The sequence below is a fragment of the Phoenix dactylifera genome, chromosome 7 (genome assembly GCF_051530095.1).
Source record: "Phoenix dactylifera cultivar Ajwa chromosome 7, Ajwa_hap1_PhDact_Kaust_v1.1, whole genome shotgun sequence".
NCBI classification, from domain to species: Eukaryota; Viridiplantae; Streptophyta; class Magnoliopsida; order Arecales; family Arecaceae; genus Phoenix; species Phoenix dactylifera.
In genome coordinates this window covers 31435660-31459039 of record NC_143196.1, presented here as the reverse complement: position 1 = coordinate 31459039, position 23380 = coordinate 31435660, and the positions used below count along the sequence as shown (strand labels likewise).

The following is a 23380-nucleotide window of genomic DNA, read 5'->3' as shown; positions in this document are numbered from 1 at the left end:
TTCTCTTTAATTAATGTCATAGCTAGAATGAAAATATTAAAAAAAAACAAAAGAATAACATATGGTTGTTAAGTTTATAGCACAAAATACCATTTTACAACCAGCATTATAATTTGGAATCAAAAAAAACATTCAACCCTATTTGTAGATCTATCTAGCCAACAGTTATAGTTGGAATCGCTAAAATTGCCGCTAATCATATGAAAGTTTCTAGAAATCAAATTGTTATAGATAGATATACTATGATAATAACCTCTTTCTTATGGTGGGTCTTAAATTTACCCTCTCTCTCACTCTCTCCCACCCCCACCCCCACCTCCACCCCGTTCCTCACTCTCAAAGTAATACTCTAACTAGAAAGTAAGATCTTACTTGTAAGGTATAATTGTTAGACTCATAGTATAAAATACCATTCTACAACTAGTATTATGAATTAAATTAAATCTAACTGCACCCGCATGCATTTCAAAATTTCATATAATCTATTTGGTCAGTAGAGATCACTATGGTCACTATTGATCGTATAAAGGTGGACTATGTACGAAGCAAAAATTTTGTCCTAAATTAAGGTGCTGCAGAGATGTGCTGTAAACTTCTTTTTGCATGGAACTCAAATTCTTTTCTAAGTAATATTAGAAAACCCAAATTCTCTCCTGCTAATATCACTACCGGACTGGAGAGAAAAGAAGAAAATATTATTATATAATACCATCATATACAGTACGATACGAAGTAAAATTCTATAAAGTCTTATTTAAATCATGCTGGGAGGAAGTTGAGTTCTTAAAGATCAAACCGCTCAATCACAATCGGAAGGCTGCGAGGATAGTTTAAGTTGCAGCTCTCCGGCAACCTCTCGACTCGTCCTCTTCGAAGTCCCGCCCTTTTTGAAACTCCCATCCGATGGAAATCCCTAGCTCTTAAATTCCTGAGTTCCCCAATTCCACGACCCCCATTTTGAATCCGCCAACACAACCCCTCTCCGTTCTCCGGATTCGATTCCCCCTCCGAGACCTCATAGAGAAACGGCGAAGAAATAGATCGCGCTCTCCTCTCCTCCCCTCTGATTCGGTTTGATTTGGATAATGGCGGATATCCATTCCCCTAGCGGCAGATTCCACCTCCACCACCAGCGGCGGCGAGTCGTCGGGACCCTCTCGTACCACCAGATCCTCGTTGTGGTGCTCTGGGCGTCCTTGTTCGCGTGTATTTTTGTTTGGCAGAGGAGCGCCGTGAATGTGCTCCGGGTTTACCGGCGGGGGCCGCCGCCGCAGGCCCCGATGCTCCGTCCGGTGGTGTTCAATTTGACCGATTTCGGGGGGGTTGGGGATGGGGTCACGTTGAACACCATGGCGTTCGAGCGTGCTGTGGAGGCGATCTCGAAGTTCTCGGAGCGAGGTGGCGGGCAGCTCAATGTGCAGCGTGGTGTCTGGCTCACAGCGCCTTTTAATCTCACTAGTCACATGACTCTCTTCCTCGCCGAAGGTGCAGTGATTCTTGGAATCGAGGTGAGGGATATAAAAATTTTATTTTTTTCTCTCTTATCCAAGAAAGATGATTTCCGAGGTTAGTATTGAGCGTTTGACAATCAACCATGCTTTCGTTGCTCAGTTTCTGAGGTTCATAAGATAATGTTATCTATTTTCTCCGATTTGTTCTTATAACTGCATCGAGATTTATCTTGTTGAGTGGAAGTAGAACTTTAGTTGCAAGTACTTGTGTATGGATGAAGCGGTGTCGAGTTAGCATATAGGGATTTTCATGTTCCAGTTTTCATCATGTAGCTTTTTGTCATGGGATTTCTTTGGAGGATCAAGATCCCGTTGTGGAGTACTATTTGGTAGATGGAGGGTATCATAGTCTCATTAGTTGCTTGAAATTTTTTGTGGTTTAGCCTTATTCTAATGTTTCTTTTGTGTACTATCTAAGTTCATCTGCTTTGCCACTAGTATATGACCTGCGAAGTTTCTATTCATCAACTGGCTGGACGCTTCCCAAGGCTTCTGATCTGTATTCTTCATTGTTTGCACTTTATAACATCATCATATCTCATCCTTTGATTAACCTTTTTTTCCTCAGACCTTTGTTGACAACTACTTCATGTACTCTGCCTTTCACCTTATGGCCTTTCTCTGGAAAAACTTTTGGTTCATGCATGTTTCACGTGATTTATATCATTATATATGTTTATAAGCATAACAATGACAATCATCCAGCCTTGTCCCAACTATTTGGGCCAATATCTATGTCCATAAGTAGACAAATTGTGCCACGATAATGGTACTTTGCATGTTAGTGTTTTTTTCTTCTTTGGAAAAGAAGATTGTCACCTATCAGATTTCATTGAGTAAATGAAACAGTTATATTCTGACACCACTGGGAATGGAACAAAAATATAGCAAAACACATGTTTTGGCAATGGGGAGAGATTTGGAATGGGAATAAGGAGACGTAGCGAGGTGCTTTGAAACAACTTCAGAGCTTGGAGTTTGTTCTCTAGTCTCAGAACAGACACCCATTCAGAGACTAGAAACCTTGTCCTGCACCACACACCACCCTCATCTGATTTCTTTACTCTAAATATTCTGTTGTTCATCTCATGCCATGTGATCCATAAAAGCACCAGTCACCAGGTCTCAGGGCAGCAGTTGAACTCTAGTCGATGTCTGCTGGTCAGTTTGGATTGATAATCTCAATAAGAGGGAAGCTCATCTTAGTGTTCTAACAACCATTATACAAAACTATGACTTCAAGAAAAGTACACCACTATGTTTTTGAATCAAACTATTTATCTTACGATGTTGGAGATAAAGCATGATGAAGCAAATGGCCTGCTTCTTTTCTTTTCTTTTCATTTTTTTTGTGATCCATTCCTACTGAGCAAATTGTTCACCTTTTGGTCAGTTGTGGTATAACATGTTATTAAAATGCTCAATTAAGCGTTAATCAATCTTATGATTTTTTTGGTAAAATTTCTACAATCAAATGCTGTGCATATCCTGATTGTGGACTATGGTATGTAGACAAGTTTGCATATGGATTTGTCCTTGTAAATCATAGCCTATTACTTATATCACGGATTACTGATAAATTTTAGTTCTGTAAAATAAAGTTAAAAGAATCTGCAATAATTATGAGGTTGACTAGGAGGTTTTGGTGTCATCATATATTTAGATATTGATTTATTTTTGGCAGTTAAACCCTTTCTCATTAGCATGATTGTTTCATCTGTTCATGACATTGTTGGTCGAACACCACCTTACCATATAATCTCTTATGAGATTGGGAATGCCTGTTGTAGTTCTGTTTCCAAATGCGATACCTGCACTGTACAAGGGCAATATTTTGATCTTCCGAACATATGAGATAATTTATCATAAGGAAACTATTATTGGTTTGATCTTGCAAAATGATGCATAAATCATGACAAAGTTATACATTGTTTTAATATTCTTATACTATCTAACTGAACCATAATCAACAAACCTTAACCCATTTCTCTGAGGTATAATGACTTAATTAATAATATGAGAAGTTCTCCCTCTTCTTTTGCTTCTTCTGCTATCATGTGGATATGAGAATCATCGATCTTCATTTATGAAGTTCTTTTATTTAGTAGAATATGGATATGTCAAGGGAATTATTAAATATTTAATTGGAATTTTTGTTCTGCACTGTAACAGGATGAGAAATACTGGCCTTTAATGCCTCCACTACCATCATATGGGTATGGGCGGGAGAAGAAAGGACCTCGGTATGGAAGTCTGATCCATGGTCAATATCTTAAGGATGTGGTTATAACAGGTTAGTCAATTATATATGTACATAGACACATATAGATATATATTTTTTTCTAACTGGTCCATCTCCCTCCCTCTCTCTCCCTGTCTCTCTTATCTGATATTATTATTTTCAGGTTCTCATCCTTTTCTGTTAATAATCATGCTAGAATGAAAATATAAAAAGACACTCTGCATAAACAAACAAATCAAATAAAAATGTAAAGACAAGGTAAAAAGGGAACCCTCCATAAATTTAAATATAAGTTTGCTTTTGCTCTCTTGCAATCTTAGTCTTAAAAGTCTGCAATCCAAATAGTTCCCAGTAAACTTGCCTAAAACTTGTGTCTCCTTATTTTCACCATCTTAATCTTCCTTAAGTAGAATCTACAAATAGTATAAGCTTGTGAATATACTTTTGCTGTCTAACGGGCAATTCTTTGACATCTGAAATCTAAATTTGTTCCCAGGAAACATGCTGAAAAGTTAGTTGATTCATTTGACAATATGGAACCTCTACTTAAATGCCACTCATTAAAAAATGATAATAAATTCAGAGTGCTTCAACTCACCATTCCTGGAACTATCCACAGTTACTTGATGACATTTGAATGTTTTGAGGCTAGATTGCATTTGAAGTTGTGCATTTGAAGAATCTGCTTCCACTTGGATACAATCGATTGTTTGCTTAAAGAAGATCTTGGATTATTTTAAAATAGTGCAAACTTCAATTTTGTTTGAATCTTTAATTATGCATATGAGTGGCTTTCTTGGGATGAGTCAACCTTAAATGTTAAAACACAAGCTTGTTTGGGGTTTTTGATGGGCCACATGATCAGGTCTTAAGCTTGGGACTGATGTTTACTAGTGCACAGAGCATCTTTTTATTAAGGAAAAGTACAATATCAGTTATGCCTGTTAGCAGAGGGCTCAGCTTGGTCCAGGCTTAACTTGAACTGGCTTCAGGTCTAAGTTTTGGATGCAAATCCAACATATCACTTATTGGGTCTGGGTTGGGTGGGTACGTGTCTAGGCAAGGTCTTAGATTTTAGAGGAAGACCCAGGATTTTGAACTAATTTTTATGGGTAAAATAGGGTCAGTTTGGGTTTGATTGGAGATCCTAATTTGGGATCCATGCCAACTTGTGGGTCTTAATTTCTGATATGAGTTGCCAACATGGGTCTAAGTAGGGTTTGGTTTGGGACAGATCCAAGTTTACCCAACCTGCTTGCACCCCTATTATCAACATTTGACACCCTCACCTTTCACATCTTTATATTTAGGAAAAATAATTTTAGCATGGGGAAGAAAGGGCAAGCCCCAGATCACAATATATCCTTCCACCTGCAACTCCCTCTTGTTTAACCTTAGGAGGGAAAGATTTAGGACAAGAGAACTTTTGTTTACAGCTACATATCTCTGCTGTTGTTGCCTTGGATAACGATCAGTATCTTGATTGATAGAGAATGTTGGTGTACCATACAAATTTGAAATTTAGGGGAAAGCATACTAGATTTTACTATTAAGGAAGTTGTCTTGGAGTTCAAGGGCGGCTTGATATCTGGTCTACAACATCAGGTTGGACAAGGAAGTAGCTTGGTATATTGTGTACGATTGAGCAAATTTGACTATGCAATGCATTTTCACTTTTTCATATTTTTCAAGACATTTTAGAAGTTGCTATAAAGTTTAGATGAACCATACATGACCGATCTAAGTCTAACTCTCATAATCTAGGTTTAGTTCCTATGAGCTATGATAAGTAGCATAAGCATATGAAAAAGAAAATGATGTTTGTAAGCTAATATTGGAATTTGGAAGGGTAAGCTTGTCCAAGTCGGAAAAGGTCACCTTTTCTATACTTATCCTGATATAATATACAAACAAGATTTTCTTATCCTCAGACAGCATTCCAACGGTGCAATAAGAAAACTGCAACCATTACTTGGGATAACAGCATTTATCCGACACAGATTTAAGGCCCTATCCCAACTAAACCTACCCAAAATTAAACTTACCTGGTATAAACCAATAATTTATCCTCAAAAACCCTTTCCACTTTTCCAAATTGGGCCTAACAAATTGATCACTGTTGCTGGAAATTGGACCCGGGGGCTACCGCGAAGCCGGGGAAGGAGGAGCTTCGCTGCAGGGACGGTGGTCGGCGGCGCGCCGACTGGTGACGTCCTCCTGGAGGGGTGTAAGTCCTGCAAAAAGCCGGTGGCCGGGCTCCCCGGCGCCGGCCCTCCGATGCTTAAGTCAGAGGGGGCAGATATGTGGAGAGAGCAAGGAAGAGAGTATATGGAGAAGACAGCAGGAATATTTTGATAAGATGAAGAAGATGAAGAGGGTGATATCCTCTATTGTGTCTGTGCTGTTTGCTTCTTTTCACCCGGTCCAGGAGGGTTCTGTCCGGGGGCCTTCTCCTTTTCCCCCCAGGTTTTCTTTTATAGAAGGATTTTTGTTACCTGGGAGGTGACAGGAGGTTTGTCCTCTTTTGTAATAATTGGGCACGATTTGGCCCATTAATGGCGTAGTGGAGAACGGGACCGAATCGGACCGGAATCAGGGAGTTGTCACGGTCGATCGGACCTGTTGGAGTGGTTGAACCGCCGGCTGTGGTGGGCCTGGGGTCCGTGGATGGTAAGTGCATTTATTACCGAATGAACCGGCGGTCAGGAAGAGCCATACGCTCTGATGGTTCAGTGATCCGGAGATCGTCTTGGGCCGTGCTCATTAAATGACTGGGTGCATCGGAGACTTGAGGGAGTCTCATGCATTAATGGCAGGTCGTGCCGAATACCTGCAGAGATCTTATGCCTTGATGGCTTGGAGATAGTGGCAGGCTATAGTAGAGTCGCGTGTATAGCCGCCGGACCTTTCGAGAAAGCTTGGCGGGGAGGAGTATTAGTTAAGGCATCGGCTCGGCAAGGGTGTCGAGCCGAGCTGGTCGCCCAGAGGGGCGCCCTGTGGCGGGGTTGCTTCGAGTACTTCTGGTCGGCGCCCTTTGGGCGAACACCTTCTAGCCGAGCGCCTCTATTTGGCGCTGTCTCTAGTCAGCGCTTTCTAGTTGAGCGCTTCTCTGGTCGGCGTTCGCTGGTCGGCTCTTCCTATCCGAGCATCTCTACTTGGTTATTTTGATTGGGCGCCTCTTGGCGCTCTCTCTCTGGTCGGCGCCCTTTAGTCGAGCGTCCTCCTGGTCGGCATTCTTTGGCCGAGCATCCTCCTGGTCGGCGCTCTTTGGCCGAGCGCCTTTCCGGTCGGCGCTCTCTAGCCGAGCGCCTCCGTGGCGGTATGACTTGGGGTTTTTCCCCCAACACTACCTCCCGACTTCCGAGTTCCAGTTGGCTACCAGCTGGAGCGTGGGAAGTAGCTTTAGTTGGGGCATTACGGATTCCGAAAATTTTAATTTGTTGCGCGTTTTGAATTATCAAGCGCTTTGAGGTGCCTTTAATAGGCGGCGTCTCTCTTTTCCCGAAGAGTCTCATTATTGGGACACTTTTTGCGAAACGTCCTCTCGTCGTGGGCTCATGATGGGGCCGCACGATCCGATGGGGCGCTTCGGCGTCCGAAGCGCTAGCCCTAATTAAATGCGTCGTTCTGTCTTTTGGACCGACACGCGTCGCCATCTAAACAGGATACAGCGTTTTTCTCGCTGATCTGGGCCGTTGGGGAGGTCTATTTAAACTCTCCCCTGGCCCCTTGTCCTCTTTCTATTGCCTTCTGCTTCCAGCTTTCCTTCCAGTCTTCCTCAGACCGAAGTTCCTTCTCTCCGGCATTTTCCTCAGGTCCCTCTTCTTTTTGATTTCTTTTTCTCGCTTGCAATGGGTTCTCTCCCTAGCGAAGTTGAGTCCACCATGAGCGTCCTGGAGGTCGAGATGACCGAAGAGTGGTTCTTCCCTCTTCACGGGTTCCGTTTGGAGCCCGCCAGGCGGAGGGACCGGATAACCGATCCTCCGGTAGGCCGGATCGGAGTGCATCTGGAATCGCTCTGGGCCGGCCTCCGATTTCCTCTTCACGGCTTCGTGAATGAGTTGCTAACGGTGTGCCAGTTGGTTCCGGCGCAACTCACTCCGAACGCCTGGAGGACGGTGGTCGGTTTTCTATCCCTGTGTTTACTGCAGGGGATTCCGACTTCTGTCAACGTCTTCCGGCGACTTTTTATTTTTAAGTCGAATCCGGGAGACGGAGAGTGGCTGTATATCGTCCTTCGGGTGGGTCGGCCACTTTTTCATGGTGCCCCCTCATCCATTCATGGCTGGAAGGAGAAATTCTTCTTCCTTGGTTCTGCACAGTCCTGGGGGTTTGACCCACGGTGGGGACCGGCTCAGCTCAAGTCCATCAACAAACCCCCCAGACTTTCTCCACGTGAGCAGGGGATCCTCGACGCCATCCGCAGCTTCGGGGACGGCATCTTACTGAACGGCCTCATATGTGAGGACGCTTTGGTAAACGTGGGCTTGAGCTCGGCGCGTCCCCATGGTAAGAGTAATTTCAAGGCGTATTTATTTCCTTACTGTTCTAATGTTCTAATCCTTTTTGCCTTTGCAGATATCGCAAAGATGGTGACGAAAAGCGAAGTCCTCTACGCCCGCTTCCAAAAGAGGGCAGCCGAGCTCTCGGGCGAGCCCACCGAGCCGAGGAAGAAGCAGAAGGTCTCGGCGACCCCGGCGACCCCGGCGCCTCCGGCGGCAGCAGTGGCCGAGGCGGGTCCTTCTCGCCCTGCTCACTCCGAGACGGGTCCTTCTCGCCCCGCTCACTCCGAGGCGGGTCCTTCTCAGCCCGCGCGCCCCGAAGCTGGTCGGAGGGAGGGCGCGGATTCCGGGGGCTCAGGCTCCAGAGCCTCGATGGCGCCCCCATGCCCGACGCCCTTGACGCAGATTCCTGGTCGGCAGGACGCTTCAGTTGCCGACCAGGGGAGGAGTTCTGCGGGTCCCGTGCTTGCACGCCCCGCCATAGTTGTGCGGCGGTCAGATCGGCCGCTTGTGCGACCCCAGCCCCCTAGCTCCGAGCCGGGGAGCAGTCAGGGAGTCTCGGGGTCGGCTCCGCCTAGGCCAGCCGATGCTGGCCTCCCGGGCCCATCGGGCTCGGTGGAACGGGTGCCCCTTGCACCCACCTGGTCGGTGTTCGAGGGTGATTCAGCCCTCGAAAACCCTCGAGTAGTGCTTGAGATATTCCGGGTCGCGCTGCTCCCAGCCGACCGGGCCATGATGCAGTCCATGAGCTATAATGCTTTCATGGACTTTACCCGCTGCAACGCCGTCCGGGTAAGTAAAATTCTCCATTTGTGTAATCTGTATAGATTTTCTACTAGTGGCGCCTTATGTTTTTCTTTTCGTCTCTTTTACAGCATTTGCACGAGACGGAGATGCTGATGCACCTAGTACAAGAATACCGGGAGAAGGCCCGGAGGTGGCAGCGCGGGTATGACGAGGCCCAGACGAGGTACACGGCTGCTGAGGTGAAGTACCAGGCCTCTGAAGCGAAGTACCAGGCCTCTGAGGCCGAACGACAGGTGCTCCAAGAAAAGGTCGGAGCATCCGAGGGAAGGATTCGAGCCCTTACCGCCGAGCTCGATGAGGAAAAGGGCGCGCATGCGTTGGCGAGGTCCGAGCTGCGCGCTGCTGAGGCTCGATTGGCCGAAGTCGAGCAGGCGCTGGCCTCCCGCGAGCAGGAGGTGGGGAATGCCCGCCTCCGACATTCGGAGCTCGAGCGGGAAATAAAAACCCTCGAGAAGAAGGCCACCTACCACGAGGCTCGGGAGCTCGAGGCTCGGGAGCAAGCTCAGAGCGCGGTGGCGCTCTTTCGCGAGTCGGAGGAGTTCCGCGACCTCCTGGAAGAGGAGGGTGTGAATGGGCTGATCCAAGGCTTCCGGGATTTCCGCAACCAATTGCGGCGGCTCCTCCCGGATTTTGACGTGAACTTGCTCCAACCGGGAGCAGGGGTCGAAAGGTCGGATGCGGATGCTCCGGAGGCCGAGGCAACCGAAGCCGCCCCCGAGGCTACTCCCATCGCTGCCGAGGCCGAGGAGGTCCCGACTGCTGAGCCCGCCGCTCCCGACACTGCCGAAGCCGAAGTGGTCGGGCTCGGGCCTTAGAGTGTAATTTTGTTTTGTTTTGTAAAGTCGGGATGGCCTCCCGTACTTGTAAGGGCCGAACCCGAATTTTGTACTTAGCCTACGGGCCTTTTTGAAATGAATACATATTTTTGGAAACTATTCTGTTATAGTCCCAAGTTTTCCTGCTCGGATCCATTTTAGGCTCCAAGGAGATGGGCTCTATGGCCTTTAATTTCGCCCGCCATAGGGTTTGGGTTTAGGTTCGGCTTGCCGAGCTCCATTACTCGGCCCTTCGACCAGCGATAAAGCAACGCTTGTGCTCAAAGGATTTGGGCTCGGAGAGTCCTTCCGAGCCTAGCCCAGATTTCGACCAAGCTCTAAAGCGGTCACTGGGACTTAAACTTTGGGTCCGAGCCCCACATTGCCGGGGCGGGTCGGATTCTTTTCCGATGAACGGGTTGAATACTCGTCAGCTCGTGACGGGGATTCACCGGGCTTAGTATAATTGTGCTGGTGTCGTGTGTTTTCACGCCGAGGCGACTAAAACATTCTGCTCAGAGTCCACTCTTTGAGGACGTCGGCAGAGAAATCCAAAACATAATGTAGAAACATTAAATGAATGGGTACCTTGTACCGTGTGCGTCCTTGCGCCGAGGCGACTGAAGACGCTTCTCTGCTCGGACTCCGTTCTTCGGGGACGTCGGCAGAGATCCAAGAATGGATAAGATAAATGTAAAAATATTAAATAAATGGGTACCTTGTACCGTATGCGTCCTTGCGCCGAGGCGACTGAAGACGCTTCTCTGCTCGGACTCCGTTCTTCGGGGACGTCGGCAGAGATCCAAGAATGGATAAGATAAATGTAAAAATATTAAATAAATGGGTACCTTGTACCGTATGCGTCCTTGCGCCGAGGCGACTGAAGACGCTTCTCTGCTCGGACTCCGTTCTTCGGGGACGTCGGCAAAGATCCAAGAATGGATAAGATAAATGTAAAAATATTAAATAAATGGGTACCTTGTATCGTGTGCGTCCTTGCGCCGAGGCGACTGAAGACGCTTCTCTGCTCGGACTCCGTTCTTCGGGGACGTCGGCAGAGATCCAAGAATGGATAAGATAAATGTAAAAATATTAAATAAATGGGTACCTTGTACCGTGTGCGTCCTTGCGCCGAGGCGACTGAAGACGCTTCTCTGCTCGGACTCCGTTCTTGTACCGTGTGCGTCCTTGCGCCGAGGCGACTAAAGACGCTTCTCTGCTTGGACTCCGTTCTTCGGGGACGTCGGCAGAGAAATCCGGCGATGGAGAACGAGCCGAGCTCGTCGGCTGGAGCCGGCGGACAGCGAGCCGAGCTCGTCTTGGTCAATGAAGACCGCATCCCAATGCATCGGGGCATCCCGATAAACCGGGGCATCTCGACGTCTCGAGGCATCCCGGCCGAGGTCGGGGTAGGAGCACGAGCCGAGCTCGTCCGGTCAGAGAGGACCGCTACTCATAGTCGATGGAGCACGAGCCGAGCTCGTCCGGTCAGAGAGGACCGCTACTCATATCTCGACGTCTCGAGCTTCCCGGTAACCGGGGCATCCCGACGTCTCGGGGCATCCCGATAAACCGGGGCATCTCGACGTCTCGAGGCATCCCGGCCGAGGTCGGGGTAGGAGCACGAGCCGAGCTCGTCCGGTCAGAGAGGGCCGCTACTCATAGTCGATGGAGCACGAGCCGAGCTCGTCCGGTCAGAGAGGACCGCTACTCATAGTCGATGGAGCACGAGCCGAGCTCGTCCGGTCAGAGAGGACCGCTACTCATAGTCGATGGAGCACGAGCCGAGCTCGTCCGGTCAGAGAGGACCGCTACTCATATCTCGACGTCTCGAGCTTCCCGGTAACCGGGGCATCCCGACGTCTCGGGGCATCCCGATAAACCGGGGCATCTCGACGTCTCGAGGCATCCCGGCCGAGGTCGGGGCAGGAGCACGAGCCGAGCTCGTCCGGTCAGAGAGGGCCGCTACTCATAGTCGATGGAACACGAGCCGAGCTCGTCCGGTCAGAGAGGACCGCTACTCATAGTCGATGGAGCACGAGCCGAGCTCGTCCGGTCAGAGAGGACCGCTACTCATAGTCGGTGGAGCACGAGCCGAGCTCGTTGGTTGATGGAGAGCGCACCACGAACTCACGGACATCTTCAGGGAGTCCACGCAGGTACTCCATCATCCCGAGGCATCGGGGCATCCCAACCATGGTCAGGGAAGAAGAATAAACCTGATGCCATGAGATAATCAGGGAAATTGGTGAGCTCGGAATAAGTTCGCAAACCATCAGTTTATTGTGAAATGAAATTCATAGAATGAAATTCAATGGTTGAATAATGGGGAACCCCTTAGGGTTCTACTGGTGGTACACGCGGAGATTTTCAGAGCTCCAGCTCCGCGGAATGGGAGTCCCATCTAGAGACTCCAATTGATAAGTTCCGGGTCGGCGAATGCGCGTGACTCGGTGTGGTCCTTCCCAATTCGGGGCCAGCTTCCCTTGCTCAGTTGGTCGGGAGGCTTCAGAGGTGCGCGGGCGCTTTGAGGAGGCTTCTTCCCCTGAGGCTTCCCCAGCCGAAGTCCCGCCTCGGATAGTGTTGATGACGTCGGCGATGGGCCTGTTGGCATTTGAACCTTCAGGCTGTGCTGCTCCTTCGGCTGGCTTCTTCCCTTCACGCCGGCTTTGCACAAACCGATCGAGCGCCCCTCGGTGAATGAGTGCTTCGATCTCATTTCGGAGCTGATAACAATCCTCGGTATCATGGCCGTGATCCCGGTGGAAACGGCAATACTTCCGGATATCACGCCGGATTCTGGTGTCTGGCTTCGGAGGTGGGAGCCGGATGCAATCCCGACTCTCAATCTCCATGAGGATTTCAGCCCGAGGAGCATTGAGGGGAGTATACTTTTCATACCTCCCTTCAGGTGCACGGGCCTGCAGTGGGAACCTCGGGCGGAGTGGTGACATCTGCTGCGGCGGTCCTCTCAACCGGGGTGGACTCTTCGGGCGGGGCGGATTCTTAGCTCGTCGCGGAGACGAGCTTCTGGGCCGGCCGCGCTCCTCGCGGCGTCTTTTCTTGGGGTTCTGCTCGGTCCCACTCCGCCTACTGCCACGGCCTCTTCTGCCTTGGCATACTTCCGCGCCCGAGCGAACATTTCGGTGAGGTCCGTGGGGAAATTCTTCTCGATCGAGAAGAGGAATCTGTAGGACCGGGCTCCAGTCTTCAATGCCGACATGGCGATTGACTGGTCAAGCTCCCGGACCTCCCATGTTGCGGCGGTGAACCGGTCCAAGTACTCCTTGAAGGATTCTCCCTCCGTTTGTTTGATATCAAGGAGGGAGTTGGATGTCCGCCGCTGGGGCTGGCTGGCGGCAAAGTTGCCAGCAAATTGTCTGCCGAGCTGCTCAAAGGAAGAGACAGTACTCGGCTTCAGCCCGGTGAACCAAAGCCGGGCTGGTCCTCGGAGTATCGCCGGAAAAGCTTTGCACATCATGGCCTCCGAGGCTCCTTGTAGGGCCATTAAGACCCGGTAACTCTCCAGGTGGTCAAGAGGATCGGCCTTGCCGTTGTAGGGCTCCACCTGGGGCATCTTGAACCGTAACGGAACCGGTTCATCTTCAATCTCCGGGGAGAAGGGCGACTTCGTAGTAAACTCAAAGTCGCCATCGCGCCCCGATTTCCTGCCATGGAGTGCCTGGATTTGGCGCTCCAGCTTCTCGACCTTCCTGTCGAGTTCATCGTTCTGGAGGATTGCTGCAGCGGTTTGCTCGGGTCCGGGTTGCCCTGGAACCGACTCAGCTTCTGAAGGTTGTGGCCAGCCTCCATGGCCTCTGACAGGGTGCTCTCTCCAGAGGGAGGCCTGGACTTGAGAGTCCTGACCTCGAAGGGGAAGTCCGCTTGCAGGAGGCTCCGGTTGGACTGGAGCCGGAGGAGGCGGTGCCGTTGGGATGCCCCTGGGTTGCAAGCTTTGGACAGCGGTAGCCAAGGCTTGCACTTGTTGCACCAGGGCATCAAACTGCTCCGGCCGAACTTGAGGGGTTGACTCGGCCGGAGGTGGTGAGTTCCGGACGGAATGCCCAGGACTGGGTGGAGGACGTCGAGAGGCGTTGGAAGCCCCTTTGCTTCTTAGCTTCATGGCAGCGAACTCGGTCCCTTCCTCTAGCGCCAACTGTTGCTGGAAATTGGACCCGGGGGCTACCGCGAAGCCGGGGAAGGAGGAGCTTCGCTGCAGGGACGGTGGTCGGCGGCGCGCCGACTGGTGACGTCCTCCTGGAGGGGTGTAAGTCCTGCAAAAAGCCGGTGGCCGGGCTCCCCGGCGCCGGCCCTCCGATGCTTAAGTCAGAGGGGGCAGATATGTGGAGAGAGCAAGGAAGAGAGTATATGGAGAAGACAGCAGGAATATTTTGATAAGATGAAGAAGATGAAGAGGGTGATATCCTCTATTGTGTCTGTGCTGTTTGCTTCTTTTCACCCGGTCCAGGAGGGTTCTGTCCGGGGGCCTTCTCCTTTTCCCCCCAGGTTTTCTTTTATAGAAGGATTTTTGTTACCTGGGAGGTGACAGGAGGTTTGTCCTCTTTTGTAATAATTGGGCACGATTTGGCCCATTAATGGCGTAGTGGAGAACGGGACCGAATCGGACCGGAATTAGGGAGTTGTCACGGTCGATCGGACCTGTTGGAGTGGTTGAACCGCCGGCTGTGGTGGGCCTGGGGTCCGTGGATGGTAAGTGCATTTATTACCGAATGAACCGGCGGTCAGGGAGAGCCATACGCTCTGATGGTTCAGTGATCCGGAGATCGTCTTGGGCCGTGCTCATTAAATGACTGGGTGCATCGGAGACTTGAGGGAGTCTCATGCATTAATGGCAGGTCGTGCCGAATACCTGCAGAGATCTTATGCCTTGATGGCTTGGAGATAGTGGCAGGCTATAGTAGAGTCGCGTGTATAGCCGCCGGACCTTTCGAGAAAGCTTGGCAGGGAGGAGTATTAGTTAAGGCATCGGCTCGGCAAGGGTGTCGAGCCGAGCTGGTCGCCCAGAGGGGCGCCCTGTGGCGGGGTTGCTTCGAGTACTCCTGGTCGGCGCCCTTTGGGCGAACACCTTCTAGCCGAGCGCCTCTATTTGGCGCTATCTCTAGTCAGCGCTTTCTAGTTGAGCGCTTCTCTGGTCGGCGTTCGCTGGTCGGCTCTTCCTATCCGAGCATCTCTACTTGGTTATTTTGATTGGGCGCCTCTTGGCGCTCTCTCTCTGGTCGGCGCCCTTTAGTCGAGCGTCCTCCTGGTCGGCATTCTTTGGCCGAGCATCCTCCTGGTCGGCGCTCTTTGGTCGAGCGCCTTTCCGGTCGGCGCTCTCTAGCCGAGCGCCTCCGTGGCGGTATGACTTGGGGTTTTTCCCCCAACAATCACCAATACCTATGTTAGAATAGATGAAGGAGGAGTGACTTTAGTAAAACAAATGCCTCAATGAAAAAGCACTTAATATTCCATCTTCCAGCAGGCCCTAGCTGATCTAAGCTTACCCAAAATTACCAGTATAAGCCAATTTATCCCCCAAAACCCTTTCAACTTTTCTAAATTGGGACTAACAAATCAATCACCAATACCTAACTTTGTCAGAATGGAGGAATGATGAGCCACTTTAGTAACACAAAGGCCTCAATGGGAAGCACATAGCTTTCTGTCTTCCAGCCAGCATCTGTTCAACCTTTTTTCCATTATCAGTTTCATTTTTCATTTCTTCCTTGGTTTACTGACGCAAAAAACTTTCTGCATTATTGTTGAATCTCCCAAGTGTACCGTATACATCCTCTTAAATTTGTTGCTTTTCATCATTTGTTACTTCTACTCATTTACTGAATCCTTTGAAGATATACATGTGGTACGTAAGATAGCTTCTATCTTTATCTTAGTATTATCTTTCTGCCTGCCTCATATTCATTTGCTTGCCAGTTTGTAGTGTAAAATGGATTACTTCCGTTATGATCTTCTCCTCTTTCTACCAGTTAGAAAAAATGGATGACTTCTGCAAGTGTAGAAATATTGTGTTTTTTGTAGCATCTAGAAGTAGTATAGAGGGTGCCTATCAATAATGATATGCACAGGATTTACTTATTTAAGACACAAAGCAAGATCGAAGTGAGCTTCTGTTTGCTGCTTGGAACAAATGAAGAGAAGAAACATAATATGTTTTAGTAGGATCTCAAAACTTGCATTTGGAGGCACAGCAAAAAGAGAAGATTCATACTCCTTTCTAATTCACATGGAATATATGTTCTGGAAGGCTCTCATCGCCTATGCTTGCTTCTGCCTAGATAAAATGTCATTCTGTAATTATAAATAAACAGCATTCAGAAAGCCACGTATTATTAGATGGATCTTTTTCCTGTATGTTTTCTTCTTTGAGAATTGAATATTAGTCAATCTAATCCATGTCATGATCTAATTTCAGAAATTTTTTTAACCAACTCCTCCTCGCCTAATGATCAGAAAAATAATCAACTAGTTGCTCCAGAGTTAATTCCTCATAGGATAAACTTTATGAAATCGGACAAATTTTTGCACCTGGTAATCCATTAAAACATAGTTCTTAAAATTGTTGGTAAGCAAGTTGCTTCTATTGATTAATGTTTTTTCTTCCCTCAAGGACATAACGGAACCATAGACGGACAAGGCGAGATGTGGTGGTCGAAATTTCGAGAAAAACTTCTCAAACATACAAGAGGGCCTCTTGTACAGATTATGTGGTCCAGAGACATAGTAATTTCCAATATAACTCTGCGCAATCCTCCTTTCTGGACTCTCCATCCTTATGACTGCAAGAATGTCACTATTTCAAATGTGACCATCTTGGCTCCTGTTCATAATGCTCCAAACACAGATGGAATAGATCCTGGTAAGCATGTATCCTTTTCTTCAAAGTTGATCCCTTACTTTCTATCTTTTGTTTCACTTATGTGCAAACCCGATCTCCTTTCGGTGAAATATATGGTTATTATATGCTTCTTTAACAGGCAGAACAATCAAGTAGAGCTAGTTTATCTTTTAATCTTACATGACTTTGTATGTGTTTATATGCATGTAATCCTTTTTGTATAATTCAGCATAAACATTATCAGCACAAAATTACTGATGATGATCCAAATTAAAACTTCACGTTCAATATGATCCATGATCTTTAACATGTCTAAAGTCCAATGGTCAAATGTTTTGGAGAACTCTTGAGCATCAGGAAGTCACACAAAGGACTGTTTTCATGATGAGATATGATTTATGGCTTGTAAGCATTCAAAGCCTCTGAATCTTGGTTCATGTGTGTTTAATATGCATATGTCATGATCTAGGTGTTCGATGCTTAATTTGTATGGTCCATGTACATTTTACTGTGCATTTTAGCATACCATGCCTATTGATACCATGTGTTTTGTATCCCCTCATACATACATACATATAGACACACTCAGATATATGCAAACACATATATGTCTTGCATGCTCCCTTGCATGTAAGATGGACAGGAACATGCACCTGCACGTATACATGAGCCCATGCATGCATGCATGACCTAATATTTAGCAGTGTGGCTTCACAGTTTGAAGGGTTATCTACTGGTTGTTTGAATTAGTAGGATGTAGGTGATTTGAGCCCTCCTATAAATGGACACATATATTATAAATATATGACCAATTGCAAAAAGCAGTGAGAAAGCCTTCTGGTTTTTTTTCCTCTTGGGCCTCCTCGGCATCCACATGCGCCTAACATTTGTTCACCTTTATTTTACTAGCTTTATCCTTCACTTTCTTTGTTCAAGGCTTCCCAGTAAACTATATCCTCGGGGCATGATGGGTCTCTTGGAAACCCAATGCACTGGGTGATGTGTACCCTGCTCATTAAAACAAACAAAGACAAACACACACACACTCACAGAGAGAGAGAGGACGCGTACCCTGCTCAAAATAGAAAAACATCCGGTACTTTGTTGTTATTCTATAGTTAGTGCTAGGATCTCACCATATAAGCTTGGTTTTCAGGAATGCCAGTATAGTTATGGGAAGTGGTGTGATATCCTAGGAAAGTGGAATTCAACAGGAAAATTGTGATTGGATAACATGGTTATGTGATAGGCTCGCTTGATCATACTTGAAATGTTAATCCTGAGATGCATTGTACATAACAAGTTTAGGACAAAGTACTGATGAACTACTTGGAGTCTTGGTTTATATCAATGCAAGGGCTAAGGTATTGTTGGCCAATTAAGAGAAAGGAGTATTTGATGGACAGATTTGATCCCATCGACTGACAAAATGCCAGACATCATTTGTGTCATTTTGTATCCACCACCAGTCAAAAGGAAGGAGCATTACATGGATGATTGTGATACCATCACCCAACAAGATCATATGGCACATGCACTGCACTCTTACACTTGGATGAATCAAAGGAGTGCTTGATGGACTATTGGTATCCCATCAATCGACATCTGATACACATGGATGAATAGGGGAATGTTTAATAGGCAAATGTGATTCCGGCAATTTATGAAATTTCTTGTGGCATCTGCAATCCTTGTGACTAACAACTGTCGATCATTTGATGGGCATCTATGATCCCATCAATTGATGAAATATTACTTGGCACATGCAATGGATGCATTGATGCAAGAGGAAGGAATATTTGATGGTTGGCTGTTGTTTATGGGGAAGTAATATTAATTGGATCATTCCTAACCGATCCTCAACTAAAATACCAAATTAGATATGGCACCAATGGGTTTCCTTTTCCTTGGATTGACAAACAAGTCCAACTTTTGTTTGGTGGTTCTATTTCATCTTTGAGACCCCAAATCAGGTCAAGAGGGAAAGAGAAATCCTTTTGTTACAAAGTTATCGAAATGTAGAATTATACTATGGATACATTTTTATTTCTATTTTACTACTATAGCAAGAGAGAGAAATTTAAGGTTATTTAGGTTTTGATGTTTTTACCACGAACGATGAATATAAGTTCTTATTTCAATCCAAAAAGAATTATAGGCAGGGTTGATATCAAGCATGATATTAATATTGCCATTATGGCATATAATGACTGAACGTTGAAAATGTTATTAGCTATTACAACATTGTAATTTACAGGTATATGGTTAAAAAGGTACAACTTAGTACTATATTATCTTACGATAAGCATTGTTTTAGCAATACCATTATAGCTATATAATTGCCACGGCCAGAACCATTAAGTATGCATGCGTTGGGTGGACACATGCGTGCATGCATTGTGTTTATCCATCTTTCAGCCTGCCTGCTGGTTCGTCGTGCATCCAACCTTCTGACAAAAGAACTGGTAAGCTGCCATAAGGACATAGTATATAAATTAAACAATAATGGCAAATATATTTGTATATAAAATATTATTATAATTCATAAATGCTGATAATGTTAAATAATATTTGTACTGTCCATTATATGATGCAGTCATAGTTGTCATTGAATAGAAACAGATCATAATATACAATGATATTATAGCCATTATTTGTAAGCATGTTTCCATCTTATGTCATTATTAGCTGCTATAAAGGGAAATAAATGTTATTGAGTGTTTCATGCATAATCAATTCTGTTTCATATTTAAGGATTATATTATAGGCATATCTAAAGAGGTATTAGTATTAAAAGTAACAGTCTATGAATGTTTATTGGTCAAATATTGGTTCTTCTGACCGCATAATATCGCTTTAACAGTGAGAGCATATAATGATGCCTATAGATGGCTGAAATGGGCTGGTAGTCAAATTCCAGAGGATAGAAACTGGAAACAAAAGCATGCATTATCATTCCTCAAACAAAAGTTGGTATTATCAATTATAAAAGAAAGAAAGGACCGGTTATAAATTCCTTGATAGACTTAATTTGCTGGCAAGAAATTATAGCATCACATCCAGAATAGGTGCAGGATTTGCATGTCCTTAGATAAAAGTCACCTAAACAACTTTACAAAAACACTACTTACACCAGTAACTTGGTTGTTTCCATATGGGCCCCAAATCAAAAGTTGGCAGGTCCAAACATCTCAGGGTTGGTGCGGCAAATGGTAATTTAGGTTCTATTCACGTACATGTGATGTAGATTTGGCACAAATCTTGAACTTGATTCAATTAGACTTCTCCTTCAAGAAACTGTTTTGGTCATATTACCAAGTGTATGTGTCTTGGGAACTAGATTAGCTATATGTATAGAAGCCATCATTAAGCTTTTAATTGAGGCAGAAACACTTTCTTTTTTGAGGAGACAGAAATCTTAACTCTAGAGAACAAAAAATATGAAAAGGCTTGAGGGCCTTGGAGGGGTCGAGCTTTTAGAATGGATTTTAAAGGAGTTTCAATATATTAAGGATTGGAAATGTACCCATTTTTGGAACAGTGGCTTATTGCCCTGCAACTTGGGTCCCCAATGTCGAGAAGAATTTTTGCTTACTGAAGATCCAGCATGAGTTATATAAAGACACTGAAGGAACCATGTGTTACAAACTTCAGAATATAGTGATATGGGGGTGAAATAAAATTTTACTTGCTTTTTCCAAATATGGAAAAATTGTTTTTCTTGTTATTGGTTATTCATTATATTGCTTAATTTCTCTCTTTTCAAACTTTTTCACTTAAATCCTTCTACTTATGCTATGAAGGCCTGTAGCACATCTTTTAAGACTTTCTTACCAGTTTCTCCACAACCTGGACTCCATCATTTAATCATGATAAGTGCAATAATTATATCTAATCCAGTACTTAACAATGTGATCTTAGCAAACTATTGTAGTTATCCACTTAATATCTGTTTGATATTGCATTCTCTCTCATAGTCATATGTCAAGTATGATTGTTTGTTTTTAATCTTTTTTTAAATATATATATTCCTTTTATTTTATTATACATTTGTCATTCAGCATGCTTGAGTGCATTTGTACAAAAACTGAGCCAACGAGTTCTCATTGCTTGTGCAGATTCTTGTGAGGATATGGTTATAGAAAACTGTTACATACATGTGGGTGATGATGGAATAGCAATAAAGAGTGGTTGGGATCAGTATGGAATTGCATATGGGCGACCATCGACCAACATTTTAATCCGCAATGTTGTCCTTCGCACTGTTGTGAGGTGAGAAATTCTTCACGTTATTATGTACCTTTATATGGACATGAGAAATGCTTTCTTCCCATCATTATGACCTTTATATGGACATCATGTGCTTAATATGGAAAGCACTGAATTAAAGTGATCGTAAGCACTGATCCTTTGAGCGGCCATGAACATGCTACTTTCCTCATGCATCTAGATTCACTTGTAGCATGTACAACAACTAGATTAAACACACTGATTATGTACATGAACTAGGGACAGAAAACCAAAAAAGGAAAAAAAAATCAAAGTTCCTTTACACGAATCATGGAGGAGAAAATTCAGTCTTCATGTAGTGGAGGAATGAATATCGCCACATTTCGGTCTCTAAGTTGGTTTAATGCTTCTCTTCTCCTCTTTATCTGTCTGAATGCCTTTATAATCATACTGCAGCATTATGGGCTTGACATTCCGAGCAGACATACTGTAGTCTTGCTATAGACGTTGTTGTTTTTTTTCCTCCTTCAAAGTGGAAAAAAAAAATCATAAACAACCTCTAAGATGCTGCAGAGAGCTATTTCAAGTTTACTTGCAGTAGTTGCACCATCTACTTTATCCTTCAAACAAATGCTTGATATATTCTACTCTCTGAAATCAGAACCCTACCCTTTCAAAGTAACATCCACACAAGTAGATGGCAATATCAGTACTCTAAATCAAGACCAGTAATTTCTGGAAACAACGCTGCACGATTGCAGACAAGGAGCTCGACATCGGAAATCAAATTTTACTCTCTTCTCGCCAAATCACTCAGTAACTCTTTCGTGCTTTGATTTAGGGTCTATTACCATTGAAGATGAATAAAGAATATGTTCATAAGGTGCAATAAGAGTGCAAGACCTTTTAGCCATGTTACTAGTAAAAAAGAACTTAATCTTGGTATCCATATTTCTTCTTATCTATTAGCCTTTTTCCCCGTTCCTCTTGATCTGCCTGCATCCTGTCCCACTAATTCGTGCTCCAGGCTTCCCATTTTTTTGTCTTTGGATTATTTGCATTGTTAGTGTTTTGATTGCTTTCGGAATATTACTTGAACCTCTCTTACGTATTGCAGTGCTGGGGTCTCAATTGGCAGCGAGATGTCGGGTGGGATTTCCAATATCACATTGGAAAATATTCATGTATGGGACTCGAGGCGGGGTGTGAGGATAAAGACTGCTCCTGGGAGGGGAGGTTACGTCCGCGACATCTCATACCGCAACCTGACGTTCGATAACCTCGGTCTCGGAATTGTGGTCAAAACTGACTATAATGAGCACCCGGACGATGGCTTCGATCCTAAGGCCATCCCTTGCGTCGAAAACATTTCTTTCCATGGGATCTATGGGCGGGATGTCCGGATCCCTGTCCGGATCCAAGGCAGTGAGGAGATCCCCCTAAGGGGCGTCAGTTTCAGGGACATGACTGTTGGCGTGACGAAAAAGAAGAAGCGTCTCTTCCAGTGTGCACATGTTTTTGGGCGTGCAATTGGAAAAATCTTCCCAGCGCCATGTGAGAACCTTGACCATTATGACGAGCAGGGACGGCTGGTGAGGCGTTCGACGTCACAGAATTCTACTTTAATAGATTACGACTGAGAATTATTCATTATTCTTTGTCCATACGATACAGTTCTTCGTTTTTTTTTTTTTGATGGCAAATAGTTTCGTTGGCTGCCTGGGCTTCCGCTGACTGGTAGCTTTTTTTCGGGTTTTTTTTTTGGAGTTGATTGATTAGTGTCCATAAAAGCAGCAACTGAATCATTTATTCAGGCAATTGAGGGTCTGTTTGGATAATTTAGTGGAATTATGCTGCATTTCTTGCTGGATTAGTGAATTTGGGTGATGCTTTATCATTTTTGTGAGTTTGAGCAAGTAGCCTTTTTGTGCATGAAGGTAAGGCTATCTGCACGCTACTAAGCTTGCTTTCAATGTACTGCTGTCGTCTTTTTGAATCAAGATGGGATGAAGTTTGCTCTAAAGGGCCTGTTGGAATTCTAGTTGCTTGCTCGTCTAGCTCATGACATATATTCGAAACAAGAGAAGCTTTGATGGATGGTTGTGATCTCAAGAAGGGTGCCCAAGGAATCAGTCCCTCTTAGATACATTTGAAACTTCTGAATGCATCCTTCTTTCTTATGCTTTTTTTTCTTCTTTTTTTTGTTTGCCTCCTTTCTCTTGGTCTCATCTCATCGACATTATAAGAATGATCGTGCCTCTTAAAACTAAAGTCTGGCTACAAACAGTAAATCCAACAGAAGAGCAGGAGGTGACGACAAAGGGCCTTATTTAACGTGTTTGCGTGTTTGGCGTTTTAAGGGGGACGGAGTTTGTCTAAGCAAAGAAAGTTAAAAATAAAGCGAAGAAGTCTAGCTA

At 45.4% G+C, this 23380-nt stretch overlaps 1 protein-coding gene across 1 annotated transcript; it reads left to right on the top strand.

Moving 5' to 3' along the window:
- Positions 1–811: 811 nt before the first annotated feature.
- LOC103705111 (putative polygalacturonase) lies at positions 812–22841 on the top strand. Its single transcript, XM_008788727.5, has 5 exons — positions 812–1508; positions 3684–3804; positions 16506–16754; positions 20852–21005; positions 22081–22841. Exons 1-5 carry the CDS (start codon positions 1086–1088, stop codon positions 22601–22603), a joined length of 1470 nt encoding a protein of 489 aa, XP_008786949.3. The 5' UTR covers positions 812–1085; the 3' UTR covers positions 22604–22841.
- The last annotated feature ends 539 nt before the right edge of the window (positions 22842–23380 follow it).